This window comes from Pristis pectinata, chromosome 10 (genome assembly GCF_009764475.1).
Source record: "Pristis pectinata isolate sPriPec2 chromosome 10, sPriPec2.1.pri, whole genome shotgun sequence".
Taxonomy (NCBI): Eukaryota; Metazoa; Chordata; class Chondrichthyes; order Rhinopristiformes; family Pristidae; genus Pristis; species Pristis pectinata.
The window spans coordinates 71,314,763-71,335,068 of record NC_067414.1 but is presented as its reverse complement, the minus strand read 5'-3'; the positions used below and the strand labels follow the sequence as shown (position 1 = coordinate 71,335,068).

The 20,306-nt window shown below is 40.4% G+C and overlaps 1 protein-coding gene across 1 annotated transcript in view; it reads left to right on the top strand.

Moving 5' to 3' along the window:
* LOC127575437 (V-type proton ATPase subunit C 1-B-like) overlaps positions 1-20,306 on the top strand; it is a 61,844-nt gene that overhangs the window by 499 nt on the left and 41,039 nt on the right. Inside the window, 8 exon segments of the mRNA XM_052025310.1 lie at positions 115-284; positions 617-684; positions 3,039-3,124; positions 12,697-12,791; positions 18,276-18,367; positions 19,961-20,000; positions 20,002-20,060; positions 20,158-20,226. Of these exon segments, the coding sequence (XP_051881270.1) occupies positions 156-284; positions 617-684; positions 3,039-3,124; positions 12,697-12,791; positions 18,276-18,367; positions 19,961-20,000; positions 20,002-20,060; positions 20,158-20,226 (638 nt within the window). The 5' untranslated portion in view covers positions 115-155.

The window sequence follows — 20,306 nt, the reverse complement described above, 5'->3', positions numbered from 1 at the left end:
CCAGTTCGAGATAAAGTCCAAAAAATTAATTTATTGTTGACGTTGAGTAGCAGATGTTTGGTGACTTTGAGGTTCATTCTCCCCGTCAAGACTTCTGATTTATTTTATATTCAGGTGCAGTGAAGAATTTGCGCTCCAAAGCGTCACGGGACAACATGAGCGAGTACTGGTTAATTTCGGCTCCCGTGGACAAATCGAACCAACAAATATGGGAAAGGATGAACACTGTAACTGAAAAAGCCAGCTTATCGAATAATTTTAAATTCCCGATCCCAGAACTCAAGGTAGCTTCAGTTCCTGCTCAGAAGCCAATTTGGAAACAACCTCTCGAGCGGAAACATTTCAGCTGAAAGTTTAGGCACTGATTTTTCTATAGCGTAGAAAATATAATGATACTGTGATAGGGATACAGTTTATCAAACAGTTCAGTATCTTAAGGGAAGAGCCATTTAGACACTATTACTTTTGCTTTTTCATAACTGTATTTTCAATTTCAATTATGATAAAATACTAGATTTGTATTTTTTCAAATAATTCCAATTTTCAAACAATTTCAGATCATGTGTTTTCACTGCTTGAAATAGCAACCAACGCCCTGATGTTCTTTTTCTCCCAGGTGGGGACATTGGATTCATTGGTTGGCCTATCGGATGAACTAGGAAAACTTGATACGTTTGTTGAAGGGTAAAGCACACACTATTTACTGTATACAAATGAATTAAAGTGAATTTGAACCATCCTTGGCTATCTTACCTGAAACTATTCTTTAGTCCTAAACTGATGCAGATTTAACTCGGCAGAAGCAGATTTATCCAATCTGGTGCCACCACATAGCAACAGAGATCTGCAAGGCTCTGGTTTCATCTGAGATCACAGTCCAGCAGTCAAGGTGACATAAAGAAGAAAAATATAAAGGGATAATAATGACATTTAGAGGGACAAGCAATTTTGCAATCTGGTTCCTTTCTTAAGTCAAAGTTTACCACAAACATGGGGAAAAACTGCCTTCAGAGCATTTTGACCATAGCTTCCATTGTTAAATGCATTGAAATGTCTCAAATATAACATAAATAAATAAGCTCTCTTCTGTGTTGAAGTATAATTCTATATTTATTTATTTATTTATCTATCCTGTTAACAGTTTCACAAAGGAAAAGGATTACAAATTTGATTTTTTTATGCCAAACAAAATAATTTTAAGTTGAAGTATAGATTTTATTCAATAACTTAATGGCTAAATGATATTATTGAATGTCCCAGACTTGATCTCCGATCAATGCCAATTTAGTTTTGCATTTTGCCTTTGAATCAGTTAGTTACTAATTAAACACTCTAATTATTCCTGTAAATGTTTAGATCAACTTAGGAAACACAAAGATCTAATCACATTACCATGGTATGTCACCATTCCCTATTTGCATCAGAGGGACACAAATTACAGGAGATTGTTAAAAAAAAAATCATTGTCCTCTTTTTTGTTCATTTAGTGCTCTCCAACAAGAACTAAATATATTATCTTGTGTCATCGCCACAGGCCACCGTCCATTTGTAGCACTCTAGAGAGATATTTGCTACCTTCAGCATTCTAGACCACTGAATGGTGTAGCTCCATTTAGTATTCCTTAAATAGAAGTATCTACAGCAACCATGAGCAAATGATAGAATGGGAGTATTGCCTTTTTTCTTATGTTTGATTAAAATAAAATGTAACACTCCCATTATAATTTCCCATGTCTTTTATTAAAGTGTAATAATCATAAAATATTGACAATAGAGATTTAATTATTTTTCACTCATTATCAATTAACATGAAGCATTTTCTTTTCTATTAATGATTATATTGCAAGCTGGAGAAAAAAATACAGTAAAACACGCAGCAGAAATGTACTATGATCACTGCAGGATGAAGTCTACCAGTAGTCTTTCAGCAGCAGGATTTAATATGAAATATTTTTATGTAAATTAAATCAATTCTTTTAAGATTAACTATAGACATAGTATTAAAAACAAGATATGACTGTAATACTCAAATGTATCTCATACTGCATCAGTTTACATTCATTTCAAAAGTAAGACATTTAAAATAATACTAGGAGACTGGGTGGTGTGGAGAATTAATGCACATAGGAGCAGGAGTAGACTATTCAGTCCCTCATGTCTTTTTCTCTGTTCAATTAGATCAAGAATGGTTTATACTGTAACTCTATCTCCTCGCTTTGGTTCCAAAAGTGTAACCTTGCTTTATAAAATCCATCAGTTTCAGTTACGAAATCTTCAATTGACCATTCCTCAATTGTTTTTGGGGGAGAGCAGAGAATCCCAGATTTCTATTAACTATTGTGTGGAAAAAATGCAACCTGTCATCACCACTTTCTCAAACACTCTCCTCTCTCTTCTGCTGGTTTGCTGCAGGTTCCATCAATCCAAGTGGATTCAGTCTTTTCTTTAGCTGTAAGAGTTGTACTTGAGCTTGCACAGCCCCATCCAATCGCTGATGGTCATGAACTCCTGTTATTAACTTGATTAATTCAGAAAGGCCACTAGGATAATGGGTGTGGGAATTGAACATTTAATTTTTATTATAAAATGTAATTTGTGAAATGAGACACTAAAGAATATGAGAACACAAGTAGACACTTTGCAATAGACCGTAAATTTCTTCTGTTTTAGTACAGTTGTGAGTTTGGGTACTTTTCTGATGCTTCATTAATGATATGTAAATTCCCCAAATACTATTTTAGTCTTTGTTCTCCAGTGATTGGCTGAGTGCCCTGTGTACCTTATCTCTCTTCTCCTTTGGGCTGGTGTACAGGAATGGGTGAGGAAGGGTTGGGGGGAGGGGTGGCAGGGAAAGGAAAACAAAGAAAAAGTGCCGGATAAACTCTGTTTAGTAAATGGCGTATCATATGAATTACAGCTGTTTTTAATGGCACCTAAATTTCCTCAGAGATACATTTTTTTTCAGAAATTTAAAAGTTGTTATCTTATTTGCAATTGGTTACTTAGAGTTGTTTCTGCTCATTTATGTTTAATTTAAGCATTGTGAAGAAACTGGCACAGTATACAGCAGATATCATGGAGGATTCGAAGGATAAAGCTCAAGAAAACTTACTGGCCAATGGAGGTGAGTTCCATAAAAGTGACATTTACTCAACAAGATCGTGCAATTTTGAAAAATGTGTTAGGCGTAGTTTCAAAAATAACACTTTTAAATTATTTTTGTGTTTCCTGCTGTAAAGATGGTGAGTATATTTGCAGTATTTTATAATCATGTCTTTAAGCCCTAACTCTTATTTCTAATGTGTATCTTCAAAGTTAATGCTCTTTATTTTTTTCAATCAGTACCCATTTTTATAATGAAGCTTCTATGGATCTAACATCGATGTTGAAGTACATAATCTTAATCTTTGGGTGTGGTCTACAATTAATGTTTGATTGGTGAAGAAACTTGATTAGATGAACTTGAGTATAATTTTTCAAACAATTGAAAATGGTATGATCTTCTATTTTCTATATTTTCGTATGACATAGGAGACCATTCAGTCGAGGTTCTCAGAGCAATCTCAGTCCAATCCCCACTTACTTCCCAACAAACTATTCTCTCTCACATGCCCATCAATTCCATCCATTTCTCCTCCTACCCACCTACAGTAGGAGTAATTTACAGTCACCATTTAACCTATTGACCCAGATGAAAGGAGCACATGGTAACACACACATGTTCACAGGGAGAAGATGCAAATTCCACACAGCTAGGACCAATGGTCAGGTTCTAACATAGGCTACTGGAGCTATGAGGCAGCAGCTCTAACTGCTGCATCACTATGCCACCCATGTAAGTGATTGGTGACAAACATTCTTTAAATTGCACACTGACGATGGAACTTAAAAAAATTGCAAAGTACTAGAATGCTATTTTAATAGATGAACTGCAGCAAATTGATGATGTTTTTATCATTGTGAACTTGAGGACACCAGAACAAAGAATAGACCCCAATGCAGCAAAGAGGTACAGCAGGTAGTGCTGGTCCCTCACAGCTGCAGCAACCCATGTTAAATCCTGACTGCAGTGCTCTCTGTGTGGAGTTTGTATGTTCTCCCTGTGACCAGCTGCTCCAGTTTGGTATTGGTTTATTATTGTCACTTGTACCAAGGTACAGTGAAAAACTTGTCTTGCATACCGATTGTACAGGTCAATTCATTACACAGTGCAGTTACATTGAGTTAGTACAGAGTGCATTGAGGTAGTACAGGTAAAAACAATAACAGTACAGAGTAAAATGTCACAGCTACAGAGGAAGTGCAGTGCAGGTAGACAATAAGGTGCAAGGTCACAACAAGGTAGATTGTGAGGTCAGAGTCCGTCTCATCATATAAGGGAACCATTCAATAGTCTTATCACAGTGGGATAGAAGCTGTCCTTGAGCCTGGTGGTATGTGCCCTCAGACTCCTGTATCTTCTGCCCGATGGGAGCGGGGAGAAGAGAGAATGACACGAGTGGGTGGGGTCTTTGATTGTGCTGGCTGCTTCGCCAAGGCAGCAAGAGGTAAAAACAGAGTCCAAGGAGGGGAGGCTGGTTTCCTTGACGAGCTGGGCTGTGTCCACAATTCTCTGCAGTTTCTTGCGGTCCTGGGCAGAGCAGTTGCAGTACCAAGCTGTAATGCATCTGGATAGGATGCTTTCTATGGTGCATCGATAAAAGTTGGTGAGTGTTAAAGGGGACATACCGAATTTCTTTAGCCCCCTGAGGAAGTAGAGGCACTGCTGAGCTTTCTTGGCTGTGGCATCTACGTGATTTGACCAGGACAGGCTATTGGTGATGTTCCTCCCTCTATCCCAAAGATATGTTGTTTGGTGGGTTAATAGGATACTGTAAATTACCCCTAGTATAGGTAGGTGACAGGAGGATCAGAGTTAATGGGCATGTGTGAAAGAATAGATTACAGGGAAATAAATGAGGGAATGGGATTGATGAGCTCAGACCTATTGGACTGAATAATCTCCTTCTTTATCATGAAGAAATATAAACATGTGAAAATACTTCGTCTCCTTATCATTGATAATTATTAAAAAGGGAATGTATACACAAACGAATTAGGATATTATTTGCCTGAAGTTGCTGAGCCCCCAATCTTGTTTTGCTTAGTGACGTGCTGCTTAAATATGAGATATAGGCAGACCAGGAATTTAGGCAAGAGGGAAAATTTCACAAACTTAATATTGATAGATAATGCTTTACCTAACTTGCCAGTTGAACATTGGTAATAATTTTGCCTCAATTCTATGGCTATATTCTTCGGTGTTTCACATTCCTTAAACATTTGGATCATTGCTATGGATGAGCAATCATTTATGCTCAATGTGACCTTTTGTAATTGTGCCTGAAAATATTTAGTGATGCTTTGAGTTTTACTCTACTTTTAATGTAACCAATGTGATTTAGTTAGCTGCATGTTGGCTGCTGCGTTCATTGTTGGGGGGCGGATCCATACTGGAGAGACTGGGGATGAGGTGTTTGGCTCACAAGTAGAGGAAGCTAGGAGTAAGTACCATAAGCAGGTGATAGAGAAGGGAAGTGTTCAGACAGGCTTTAGATGTGTCTATTTTAACGCAAGGAGTATTGTGAACAAGGCGGATGAGCTTAGAGCTTGGATCGATACTTAGAGCTATGATGTGGTGGCCATTACGGAGACTTGGATGGCTCCGGGGCTGGAATGGTTGATTCAAGTGCCGGGTTTTAGATGTTTCAGGAAGGACAGGGAGGGAGGCAAAAGAGGTGGGGGAGTGGCACTGTTGATCAGAGAGTGTCACGGCTGCAGAAAAGGTGGACGTTGTGGAGGGATTGTCGACAGAGTCTCTGTGGGTGGAGGTTAGGAACAGGAAGGGGTCGATAACTTTACTGGGTGTTTTTTATAGGCCGCCCAATAGTGACAGTGTTACTGAGGAGCAGATAGGGAAGCAGATCATAGAAAGGTGTGAGAATAACAGAGCTGTTGTGATGGGGGATTTTAATTTCCCAAACATCGACTGGCATCTCCAGACAGTGAGGGGTTTAGATAGGATGGAGTTTGTTAGGTGTGTTCAGGAAGGGTTCTTGACACAGTATGTAGATAGACCTACAAGAGGAGAGGCTGTGCTTGATTTGATATTGGGAAATGAACCTGGTCAGGTGTCAGATCTCTCAGTGGGTGAACATTTTGGTGATAGTGATCATAATTCTCTCTCCTTTACATTAGCACTGGAGAGAAATAGGAACAGACAGCCTAGAAAGGCGTTTACTTGGAGTAAAGGGAATTATGAGGCTCTCAGGCAGAAACTTGGAAGATTAAATTGGGAACAAATGTTCTCTGGGAAAAGTACGGAAGATATGTGGCAAATATTCAGGGGGTATTTGTGTGGAGTTCTGCATAGACATGTTCCGATGAGACGGGAGTCACGAGAGGATACAGGAACCGTGGTGTATGAAGGCTATAATAAATCTAGTCAAAAGGAAAAGAAAAGCATACAGAAGGTACAGAGAGCTAGGTAATGTTAGAGTACAAGGCTAAAAGGAAGGAACTTAAGAAAGAGATTAGGACAGCCAGAAGGGGACATGAGAAGGCCTTGGCGAGCAGGATTAAGGAAAATCCCAAGGCATTCAACAAGTATATGAAGAGTAAGAAGATGAGATGCGAAAGGATAGGGCCTGTCAAGTGCAGCAGTAGGAAAGTGTGTATGGATCCGGAAGAAATAGCAGAGGTACTTAATGAATACTTTACATCAGTATTCACTATGGAAAAGGATCTAGGGGATTGTAGTGGGGACTTGCAGCGGCCTGAAAAGCTTGAGCATGTAGATATTAGGAAAGAGGTAGTGCTGAAACTTTTGGAAAGCATCAAGTTAGATAAGTCACTGGGACCATATGAGATGTACCCCAGGTTGCTGTGGGAGGCGAGGGAGGAGATGGCGGAGCCTCTGACGATGATCTTTGCATCGTCGATGGAGATGGGAGAGGTTCCGGAAGATTGGAGGGTTGCGGCTGTTGTTCCCTTATTCAAGAAGGGGAGTAGGGATAGCCCAGGGAATTATAGACCGGTGATTCTTACCTCAGTGGTTGGTAAGCTGATGGAGAAGATCCTGAGAGGCAGGATTTATGAACATTTGGAGAGGTATAATATGATTAGGAATAGCCAGCATGGCTTTGTCAAGGGCAGGTCCTGCCTTACGAGCCTGATTGAATTTTTTGAGGATGTGACTAAGCACATCGATGAAGGGAAAGCAGTAGATGTAGTGTATATGGATTTCAGCAAGGCGTTTGATAAGGTACCCCATGCAAGGCTTATGGAGAAGGTGAGGAGACATGGGATCCAAGGGGACATTGCAGTGTGGATCCAGAACTGACTGACCCACAGAAAGCAAAGAGTGGTTGTTGAAGGGTCGTATTCTGAGTGCAGATTGGTGACCAGTGGTGTACCTCAGGGGTCTGTACTGGGACCCTTACTCTTTGTGATTTTTATAAACGACCTGGATGAGGAAGTGGAGGGGTGGGTTAGTAAGTTTGCGGATGACACGAAGGTTGGGGGTGTTGTGGATAGTTTGGAGGACTGTCAGAGGTTACAGAGGGACATAGATAGGATGCAAAGTTGGGCTGAGAAGTGGCAGATGCAGTTCAACCCAGATACATATAAAGTGGTTTATTTTGGTAGGTCAAATATGTTGGCAAACTATAGTGTTAATGGTAGGACTCTTAGCAGTGTGGAGGATCAGAGGGATCTTGGGGTCCGAGTCCATATGACACTCAAAGCAGCTGCGCAGGTTGACTCTGTGGTTAAGAAGGCATATGGTGTATTGTCCTTCATCAATCAGGAAATTGAATTTAGGAGCTGAGAGGTATTGTTGCCGCTATATAGGTCCCTGGTCAGACCCCACTTGGAGTATTGTGCTCAGTTCTGGTCGCCTCACTACAGGAAAGATGTGGAAGCCATAGAGAGGGTGCAGAGGAGATTTACAAGGATGCTGCCTGGAATGCGGAGCATGCCTTATGAAAGCAGGCTGAGGGAACTCGCCCTTTTCTCCTTGGAGAGATGGAGGATGAGGGGGGGACCTGATAGAGGTGTATGAGATGATGAGAAGTATTGATCGGGTGGATAGTCAGAGGCTTTTCCCCAGGGCTGAAATGAGGACATAGGTTTAAGGTGCTGGGGAGTAGATATAGAGGAGATGTCAGGGGTAAGTTTTTTACTCAGAGAGTGGTGAGTGCGTGGAATGGGCTGCCGGAAGCAGTGGTGGAGGCGGATATGATAGGGTCTTTCAAGAGACTGTTAGATAGGTACATGGAGCTGAATAAAATACAGGGCTATGGGTAAGCCTAGTAAATTCTAGGGTAGGGATATGTTTGGCACAGCTTTGTGGGCCGAAGGACCTGAATTGTGCTGTAGTTTTTCTACGTTTCTATGTTTCTATAACCTAAAACTGGCACATGAGTTTGCCATGCCTGCTCATATTGCCACAGAAGCTGTGTGAGTTTCACACTGGGATCCCCTATCCCTGTATCAAAGATGTAGTGAGTAACACCCATGCAGTTTATTTGAAGTCTGCCCGTTTCTGTGGGTGGAAACTCCTACCATGTTATAATTGTGATCATTTTAGTAGTACTTTATTGGCTGCAAGGCATTTTGGGACAAGAGATCAGGAAAGGTGCTATAAAAGAACAATTTTTTTAAGCAGTTGGGAGGCCTGTAATAATTGAGGACAAGATCCCTCTAATGCTCCTCTGCAGGCATGGTTGTAAGGCATGGTAATTAAAATGTTGTCTGGATTATTGGTGAACTTGGGAGGAGAGGAGAAAGACAGTTCAAGTGAAATGTTCAGGTGAAATCTGTATTGGTTATTCTCCAAGAGCTCTAGCAGTTACTGATAGTCAATGCAATTCATACAGTTCTTCATTTCCTTTGGCCACGTGGTGTCAAGGGTTGATGTCTCTATGTAGTGAAGAAGCGGACCACCCAAAAAGCAGAAACAAAGTCTAGAATATATTACAGAGATTCTCCTGGATGGTCTCCTCAAAAATATTTTGATGACAGGATGGTTGTGCATGGCATGTTGTGTGTTTGTGCTTGGATTCCTGACAGGGGACATGAACCATGTCGATAGAATATGTCTTGCTGAATGACCAAACTATGAATTGGCAGCTTTGTTGAAATAAAGGTGATCCATAGGCATGACACTTAGAAGATGAATGAAACACAATTCTCACCAGAAAACAAGGCACAGACCTGCAGCCAAAAACAGGCTGCAGATAGGGGAAGTGGCACCCCTTTCTTTTGATGTTACTGGGGTGCACACAGGGAAATATGTGCAGTCTATGACAGCCCTTTTCTAGTAAGCCTGCAATGTGAGCAAAATCTACTGCACTCTCATCCTGCCTTGGTTTACCTTGGCCTTGAGGAACAGGATGTATGTGCTGCTCTTGGTCTAGAATGTGTCACAAACCAGCAACAAAAGAAACACACTGAGCATGATTCAGTGTTAAAAATTATTTTATTAATCACTACTTATGATAATACGTAAAATAAAAGTAAAAATGTTAGTATGTTAGAATTCAAAAATGTTAAACCTCGAACGTTAACCCCAAAACTAAACTCGTCGTGTGTGTGTGTGACAAAGTCCAAAACTCCCAGTTCCTGAATGGTTCTTAAAGTTCAGTTCCGCAAGCCATAAGGTGAAACATGAGCAAGGGTTTCTTCAACAACCACCGTTGTCTGAAGATAAGATGTAGATGTAGAAAAACATAGAGAGAGTAAATACGAAATCCAAATGTTCCATGATGGAACCCAAACGACACTTCAGTGTTTACTCGGTAGTGACTTCCTCACCCCGAAAAGTATCCGAACCGTGGTCGTCCACACACAATACCTGTTTTCCTTCTACAGGTCAGCAACAAAGTGAACTCTACCGGATTACTTCCAACTTCCATACATGGGTTTCAGTGGCAAACACAGTTATTGTTTCTCATCCATCGATAGAGAAAACAAGCAGGCTGGTGTCTCTCTCCCTTCTCTCTCTCTCTCCTTCTTCTTCTGCCTTCTTCAACAACGTCATTACGTCCTTTATCTTCTATTGACGTAAGCACGCCCCACACACACATACACACACACTCTCTATCTTAAAGGGACTTTCACTGAGTCCGTAACAAATGCCACAGTGACCTCACTGATTTAGCCAGAGTGCTGATGCCAATTGCTGCACCAAGTAGTAACTTTTGCTATAAAAATCGAGGTTAATGAAGACTGTGGCTTTCCAAGCCCTGGTCTAAAACACCGGTTACCATTGCAGCAAATAACATAATTAGCTGACAGGCTTCCTAGTGAAGCAAAAGCACTTCATGTATTGCACCTCAGTGAAATAAGGGGTAGGAAATATCAGTTTAGAACTGGTGTAAGTACAGTCTCATCCACACTATCTCCCACCTTCCTCTTCTCACACATCCTGGGCTCTCCTGCTTTCTTTGGCGCTCCCTCCTCCTCCACCAAAAGGTAGACCAATCAGACTTCCCATGAATTTTTCCAAGACAGGAAAACAGTGCAGCAACAGCCAAAGTCAGAATCACTTGTGGAGTGGAGAAAGTAGCTAAATGAAGGCTAACAACAACAGGCTAAGAAGACAAACCCAATGGTATTGTGGCTGTGCCCTCCAAGTAGTATTCCTGTGAGGTTCTTGCAGACTGTTTATGCTACCCATTTGATGAACAATTTGCTCACTTGAGAGTCAGTTTCCAGGACATTTCAATTTTCTAACAGCGTTCCCTAACAAGTATATATCACTTATTTTAATAGCATGAGGAAGTTGCTTTATAGGTTTATTATTCATTTCCCATTGTATTTCCCAGGATGAAAATATCCGGGAAGTTGCCTCAGATTCTTTGAGTGGAGACCTGGACTATTTTCCAGAATATTATGCTTATTAATTAAGTACTTTTCGTGGAGTGGGTGAATCTAAGTTCACAATTATTTACTTGTTTCCTATTGCACTGGAGACAAAAATTGTTGCAGTATTCACAGAGCCTTCCTGCTGGTATTTACTGTGCTTCAAAAGATCCCTTTTAATGGTTTGATAACAATTAGTGACCTCTACTGAATGTTCTGTTGTTAGTCGAAATCAGACATCTCCTCCAGTTACTTTGAATGAACTCTGCATTGTTTCAGCATTCTTATCATTGGTGCAGATCCTCCACCTGCATGACTTAGCTGGCATGGAATACAATGCATTCCTTTCTTTACTAAGTGTACATAATTCATCCCAGACTTTGTTGGTACATAGGACAGCAACGAGATTATGTTATCCTTATCAATCGTGCCTCTTCAAACTTTGACTATGTGTCTAAATTTAATTGCAAATTTCTCACAAACCTGTTCTGCACCAGTTATTCAAGTCTTCCTTTCTAGTATTATAACAAAAGCTTTTTAAGTAAACCTCTTGTTCATTGTCACTAAATGACCTCAGAATTTCTATTGAAGTAGCCCCATGATCTTTATCAAATAAGTTGTCTATCTCCAAAAGCAAAGTGCCACTAATGCCAGAAGTCAGAAACAAAATAAAAAATGCTGGAAATGTTCAGGTGACTTTAATGGAGAGAAAACCAGGAGTTAATATCGCAGGTTAATGTCTTTTCTTCAGAACTGAGAGCCAGAAAGGGCTGAGGAGGTAATAGAAACAAATAGGTCAGGCAACGAGGCGAGTATTAATATTGTAAATCAATTCCATTAAGGCAGACTCATGAGAGAACTCATAGAATTGTGAGGATGCATATTTTATCCAATAGGTTTTTCAAATTGTGCACACTCACCTTATTCCAGAAGTACAAATTTTAACAAAAGCACCAAACATGAATGTATAAATAATTGTTACAAACGTGTAGGTTTTCTAGTTAATATTGTGGTACAGGCAAGGATATTTAACATCTAATAAGCAATTGTTTTGATTTTTTTTCCTTGATGTTTGCTTCTTTGCTGTTAGTGTTTTTGAGGTAGCCAATCAAACAATTCAGTAGTAGGTGAGAGCCCTTTGGAGAGTCTTAACCATAATCTATGACAAAAATAATTTTGTTCAGACGTTATGACAGTAAAAATGATCAAGAGATATTTTGGAACCATTTCCCTTACCCTTTGATATTTTAATTAGAAATGAAGATCCATATTAGTTCCATTTGGGTTTTAAGTGGATTGTTCTGATGTAAAGATGCACTTGTAATCATTTGGAATACGGGGGGGGGGCGGAGGGGGGGGGGAAGCAGCAGGATTTTGTGCAGGTGTTAGTATTGTTTTCCTTCTTCAGATCTGGCATGGTCATAATTGATTGTGGTAGGAGACCAAGCCAAAAGTTGTGCTCACTATTAGAAGTTTTCAGAAACCCACCAAATATCTTCTTTTGTACTTATAAGATTAATAAAGGTAAAGAGAAACTGCATTAATTTACCTCCTGTATGCTCTGATAAGTGAATTAAGAAAGGAGAAGTACAGTCAAGCATTTAAGCAGGCTTCAGCTTTATAATATCCATGATGTACGAACATAAAATATTTTAAATTTTTATTTGGAGAATATATATAGACTTATTGAGTTGCTTTTGTTTGTGGCACTATAATGATGTGTGAATTGTTATGTATAAATGAAGGAACATCTATTACATCAATAATTTCATTGTTGCTTTTTACCTTTAGTTGACCTTCATAGATACGTGACACATTTTCAGTGGGACATGGCTAAATATCCTATAAAACAGTCACTTCAAAACATAACAGAAGTCATTAACAAGGTGAGATTCAGTATTGATTGAAATTTAGAAACATTTATTAGTCAAATTTAGTGAAATGTCCACATAAATCAAATTTGTTTACTACATTTACATCAACAATCGTGTGTAAGCCATGTAATTCAGGATCTTAGTTCTTGTTTGCTGATTTTGTGATACTTTTGCTAAAGTATTGATCTCACCATGTGCAATGTCAAGCAAATGCGAATAAAATTCAACTCTGGTAGGAGTGCATGACAGCAATTCAAAAAACACATATCTTGACTTGGAAAAAGAAAATCAATTAGGGTGTATATCTAGTGCCAATCTTCTGCTACCCATTTGTGCGTCAGTCAAAATTGAATTATATCGCCATAATTAAATATAATCATAAATGCTTTTGCAACATTTACTGTTATGATGTAGTTAAATACTCTGGCCACTGGGTGGCATCATTATATCTTTTCTTGCCCCCCTGCCCCTTTTCCATTGTTACAATTCTTAGCCATTTGCCCATTCCTTGTACTGCTGCATATGTGCTATTTCATCACATTTTTGAAACCTTTAATGCGATTCTTTTTGTGTTCTTCCATTCCTCTGTGAACATTTCTGACTTCTGTATATCTTGTTCCACTTGTTTGTTCATTCAGCCTTATATCCTGTTTCAGCCATTAGCCCTGTTATTTGTGTCATTTATGTGCTCCCTCAGACTTATCTGGTGTTCTTCACTACTTCTGCTCATCTTAACCAGTCTTCCCTCAATCAATCTCTGCTCCAAAACGTAATCTAGATATCAATTTGCAGCTCGGAGTCCATTCAGTCATCACTCCTGTTGTCAGCTGTAAGTTTTAACTTTATATTTGGCTGTCAGCAAGATCCTACTGGTCAGTAAGGAAAGCTTCAGAAACGTGGCAACGCAAGTGGATTCATGTTTCTCCATTCATTTGTTGATTCAGTTGTGTGGGTTGTGCCTGCTTGCTGTACTGACTTACTGGTTTTCTGATGGCAAGTACTTTATTCATTAATTTACTGGTACTGAATGCATCTTTCTTTTTTAAAAAGTCCTTTGTTTCCGATAATTCATTTATTGAATAGTACATGATTTTCCATTCAGAGTTCTCTTATAATATATTAATTTGAAAGTGCCTGCTGATTTGGTGGTAGTGTTTTATGACTACTTTTATTTTTAAAGTCATAGAGTCCTAGAGCAATTCAGCACAGATACAGGCCCTTTGGCCCAACAAGTCCATGCCGACCATGGTGTCCACCCAGCTAGTCCCAATTTCCCGCATTCAACCCATATCCCTCCAAGAACTGCCCCTCCAAGTCCTGCTCCTCCATGTACCTATTCCAAGCACTTCTTAAATGATACTATTGTATCTGCCTCAACCACTTCCTCTGGCAGCACATTCCATATACTCACCACCCTCTTCGTGAAAAAGTTTCCCCTCAGGTCCCTTTCAAACCTTTCTCACCCTAAATCTATGCTCCCTAGTTTTGGACTCCCCTACCCTGGGGAAAAGACTGTTACCATCCACTTTATCTATGCCTCTCATAATTTTACACATTTCTAGAAGGTCACCCCTCATTCTCCTATATTCCAAGGAGTAAAGACCTAGCCTGGACAACCTCTCCCTATAACTCAGGCCTTCTAGTCCTGGCAACAGCCTTATAGATCTTCTCTGCACTCTTTCCAGTTTAACCACGTCTTCTCTTTAAAAGGGCGACCAAAACTGTACACAGTCCTCCAAGTGCAGCCTCTCCTGCTGATGCCTGTGCTGCACTGTTTATTTGTAACCCATTGTTGTGATTGAGTGGTCATGCATGTTACGATAGTATAGTATGCAGTTACTCCGTTGCAATTTAAATTCAGAACTTTATGTGTGTTAATCTTTAATTTGCATGTTATTATTATGGCAGCTTTTCTCTAATTCTTTAGGTTTTGTACTGATGGCTATCTTTAGGAACACTTAGATAATTGTACAGATCTTAACTCCACATGCACAATGTCACAGAAAATTATCTAGTTATCTCTTAAAAAGTGTCAGATGTTTGCTTAAACTTGTTTTTCTGAAGGTTAGGTATGCTCTTCAGACCCTTCTCTTTTAGCCAACCAAAATTTTTTTTTAAACAAAATAAACTTTATTCATAATAAAGGAAACTATATACAATAATAAAAACAGTTCAATCCTTTACATTCGTGTATAGTTCAATTCTTAGTGTTACCTTTTATATATAAAAAACACAGCACCGATGCCACACGTGTGGCTCCCTGAGGTGATACCCCAATCCCATCTTTACAACATTTGAGCGGCTTCCTCGCCTGACCCTGCCCCTCCCTCTCCAGTGGCAGAAGAACCCTAAACTGTCGTCCTTCCCCACCGAGCCCTCGCGCTGGCTGCACCCAGCTTCAGTGCGTCCCTCAGCACGTACTCCTGCAGCCTGGAATATGCCAGTCGGCAGCATTCCCCTACGGACATCTCGCAGTGCTGGGAGACCAACAATTTTCGGGCAGACCAAAGGGCGTCTTTCACCGAGTTGATGACCTTCCAGCAGCAGCTGATGTCCGTCTCTGTGTGTGTCCCCAGGAACAGCCTGTAGATCAGAGAATCCTCTGTTATGCTGCTGCTTGGGATGAAACGTGACAAGGACCCTTGCATCTTTCGCCACACCCTCCTCGCAAACCCACAGCCCGCAAAGAGGTGGGCGACCGTCTCGTCCCCAGCGCAGTCCTCCCGGGGGCAGCGCGCACTGGGGGTGATGCCCCAACCGTGCAGGACGGATCTTACTGGGAGGGCCCCTCTCACCGCCAGCCAAGCGAGGTCTTGGTGCTTGTTGGTGAGTTCTGGCGATGAGGCATTCTGCCAGATAGTCTGGACAGTCTGCTCAGGGAACCACCCCACAGTATCCATCGACTCCTTCTCCTGCAGTGTCTGCAGGATGTTCTGTGCTGACCACTTCCTGATGGACTTATGGTCCAAGGGGTTGCTCCAGAAGAACTTTTCCACGAAGGACAGGTAGTGCGGCAACGTCCAGCTGACTGGGACGCCGTGTGGCCACGGGGCCAGGCCCATCCTTCGCAACAGCCGGGACAGGTAGGACCTCGGTACGTAGTGACACTTGGTGCCCACGTACTTGGGTTCCACGCAGAGCCTGATGCAGCCACAGACGAAGGTGGTCATCAGCATGAGGGTGACACTGGGGACACCTTTACCCCCATTGTCCAGGGACGTGTGCATGGTGACCCGTCGGACCCGCTCCATCTTGGATCCCCAGATGAACGGGAAAACGGCACGGGTGATTTCCAAGCCGGAGGAGCGAGGAACAGGCCAAGTACAGCAGCCCTGAGAGCACCTCACACCTGATGACCAGGTTCTTCCCAGTTATCGATAGGGAGCGCCGTTCCCACAGTCCCAGTTTCTGCTTCACCTTCCCAATCCACTCCCGCCAATTTTTGTTGCACGCCCCGGCCCCTCCGAACCAGATCCCCAGCATCTTCAGATAGTGAGGCCTGACGGTGAAGGGGACGTTGGCTCGGTCGGGCCAGTTGCTGAAGAGCATGGCCTCGCTCTTCACACGGTTGACTCTGGCCCCTGATGCCGACTCAAACCGGTCACAGATGCTGAACAATATGCCGACTGACCTCGGGTCTGAGCAGAAGACGGCGACGTCATCCATGTACAGGGAGGTTTTCACCTGGGTGCCCCCGCTGCCTGGCAACGTCACCCGTCTGATGCTCTCACCTTCCTGATGGATTCGGCAAAGGGTTCTATACAGCATACGAACAAGACAGGGGAGAGAGGGCAGCATTGCCTGACTCCAGACTTGATGGGGAAACTGTCTGTTTCCCACCCATTTATTTGGACTGTGCTACGGATGTCTGTGTAGAGCAGTTGGATCCAATTCCTGAGTCCCTCCCCAAAGCCCAGTTTGGAGAGCACGTCCAACATGTACGTGTGTGATATCCTGTCGGAGGCCTTCTCCTGGTCCAAGCTGACCAGGCAGATGTCCACCCCTCTGTCCTGCACGTAGGTGATCGTGTCTCTGAGCAGCACCAGGCTGTCAAAGATCTTCTTGCCAGGTACAGCACAGGTTTGGTCCGGGTGGATCACCTGTCCCAGAGCAGACTTGACCCTGTTGGCGATCGCCTTGGACAGGATCTTATAATCCACATTCAACAGTGAGATGGGTCTCCAATTCCTGATGTCCTCCCTCTCCCCCTTCTGCTTGTAGATGAGGGTAATGGTACCCTTCCTCATGGACTCTGACATGCTGCCAGCTCGACGCATAGCGTTGTACACTTCCAGCAGGTCGGGGCCCATCCAGTCCCACAGAGCCGAGTACAACTCCGCCGGTGAGCTGTCGCTTCTTACTCCTGCTGAAGAGGGCATTTTGGTGGCCTATCCAGTTGATATCATTCCGAAACTGCCTATTAGGAAATGCAGATCTAATTTACTGTGGTACCTCCTCAGAACCTTACTCTGCCTGTGGGTGTGTGTGCAAACCCAATTCACACCATCATCTCATCTACCAAACCACCAAGCAGCTTCCAGTATAGCAACATACATAACATGCTGATCATTACACAGACACAATTAGTTTTTCCATGAAGTGTATCTATATGAATGAGAAATTACAATTTAGAAATTTCCATTAGCAATATTAGCCTATGGATATTCCCCCTCCATTATCTAAACAGAAGCAGTATTCCATTTAAGATGCATATTAATTAAGATAATATATTACAGTAACATTTTTATATCTCGAGTATTTGTACTTTAATATTGACAATATTTTTGATGTTTATGTCTCTATTAATAATTTAACCATTCTTACCTATGGATTTCCCCTTCTAATTTTAATGTGCTGTAGATGTACCTAAAATATAACTAAATAATTGGTTAGTTAAAGTGATTATAGAAGGATAGTAGAAGGCAGAAGATTTTTAGTCAAAGAATGGTTCTTATAACATAAACTTATGTGATGCATATACAAGAATTAAAAATGGCTACCACTCTATCTTTAATTTTCATTATAATCTATTTGAATACTATCAAATTGGCCAATAGAAATCATTGTAATTATTTGCCAACTAGGACCAAAATAGATGATGAGAGGCTACCTTGTCTGGAAACAGCTAAACTGCTCCATTGCTATCACCCATTCCAATCATTTAGTCAACTGGATTCAAGCACCAGTCACAGTTGTTAAATTTCTGTCAATCTTATGCCCAATTTTTCTTCATTTCAATGGACATGGATAGTGCCCAAGTCATGTAAAATTAAAAAAAAGTCACAAAACATTTTGTCTCCAGCAGCTACATTACAGTGTCATGATACATGACGCATTTTTCATATAATTTGATGGATACTGGTCTTTTTACTTTTCTGGCTAAAATTGTATCAGTTTGCATACAACAGAAAGGTTTACCATCTGATTCTTGTATATACTTAATTTAAAAATAATTGCTTAATTGAAAAATATAACCATTATGTTTCTTATTTTCAGCAAATTTCACAGATTGATACTGACTTAAAGTCTCGTGCAATGACATATAACAACACAAAGGGAAATCTACAAAATCTGGAAAGAAAAGCAGTGTATGTAAATGGTGTAATTTCATAATAAATCTTTGTGCAGTGAAAATCCCAGATGTCTGGAAAATAAAACAGAAGTGTGAATGCAATTTTTGTTATTACAAACTCTTGAGATTGGGAAATATCAATGCACTACAAAAGTTTTATTCTCGAGTATGGATGCAGGGAGTTCGCCAAATTACTTTTCTGCCTAAAACTGGAAAGAAAATTCTGCATAAAGTATAGCATATGAGCAAATCAAAGCTGTCAGTGATCTCCTTCTTCCCACTAAGGAAGAAAATTAATCTTGCATGTGTTTAAAAAGTTCTTACTGTAGTCAAAATATATTTCGAGAAGCTTTACTAATGTTTCTTCCAAAAAAAAATTATTGCTAGTTTACACATGAAGCTGCAGGGTACTATTTAATCAGAATTGCAATTCCCAGTTGTCAGCTTTGAAAGTGTCAGATTTTTTATATTACCCAGTTTTAGTTATTGCATTGAATATTCTACATATCTTAGTTTGACATATTTTCATTTAAAAAAATGGGCAATAATAGGTCCAGTTTCCATTTGTATATATTTTCTGAGCTAAACTCAGAAATGTATACAAGCAAATGACTGTTTTAATGTGGAACTCTATTTGATCCTGATCTGAAATATAAAATTTTAGAAAGAAGACTCGGAGACAAGGTACATCTGTCACTGTATTTCATATTGATATCTGTTAAGAATTATACTAAGATTGGGACATCAATACTGCACCATATATTTAGTCAGGTGTTCAGAAGTGGTTTATCATGATTTTCTAAGCAGAATATTATTAGTTATGTTGTTAAACAGAATATTATTAATTATTTTGTAGATTTTGTCTTTGATAATTTGTTATATGTTTTAATGTATTAATTCAGCCTAGTATATTTTGGAGGGGCTAGACACTAGGTGGGAGTTAACAACATCCTTAATGTACTCAACAAGTATTTCAGAACAAAAACTTACTGATTTTTCATGTATTGGTGGCCTTTAGCTTTCCTTTTTTTCTCCCGTTTTATTTCTATCACCTGCTAAAATGTTATGCAAAAATCTAGAGTTCACTAGATGGTGGTGGAGCAGGGCAGAGTTTCCAAAACCGATAGGCACAAGTGGTCAATGTACAGTAGAGAATTAGGTGGGATGATACAGAGTTTCTGAATGAAGGAAAGCTAATGGTAAAGAGAATTCTGTGATGTATAAAATGGGCTGTTGACATTCTATTGGCCTGTCTTACATCAGTGACATGAATCACAAGTACACATATGGGCTGAAATTTGTTGATGGCAGAGATCTGGAACTCCCTAAATGTGTGTTAGTTTAGATTGGTGTACACTTCCATTAACTGTTTATGAACAAAGCTGTCTCACAATTAAACATTGTGCTGAAGATGAGAGGGATGTTGAAGTTAATTTCACTGGAATCTGGTTATTCTGTTACACAAAGTGAGCTATGCTTACAGTTAAAAGTCAAAGTGGTTAAATGAAAGGAGACAATTGTTGTTGTTACTGTGCAAAGAGAACAATCAGCTCTCTGGATCTTACATTCACCAATAAATTCTCTGATTTTCTCCATTGTGTTTCTCCAGGGGTAGTCTTTTGACCCGTACCTTAGCAGACATCGTAAAATAAGGAAGACTTTGTGTTAGATTCAGAATATCTCACAACTCTTCTGGCTTTTGTCCCAAAGTAAGTGTCCACATCGTTAGTGAAGTTAAAGTTTTGATGGTGTTATTCAATGCTTTTATAACGAGTTACTATGTGTATCATTGTCATTATGCATTAGGTCCAATTACGTTTCCTGGCAAAAGACGTACGAGTCCCTGTCTGAATGGTGGGTTCCTCGATCAACCAAGTAAGGATAATTTCTGAAAGCTGAAAGATGTTTTGTGTATTTATCACATAAGGAAGTTCATTAATCAAACTACATATAAT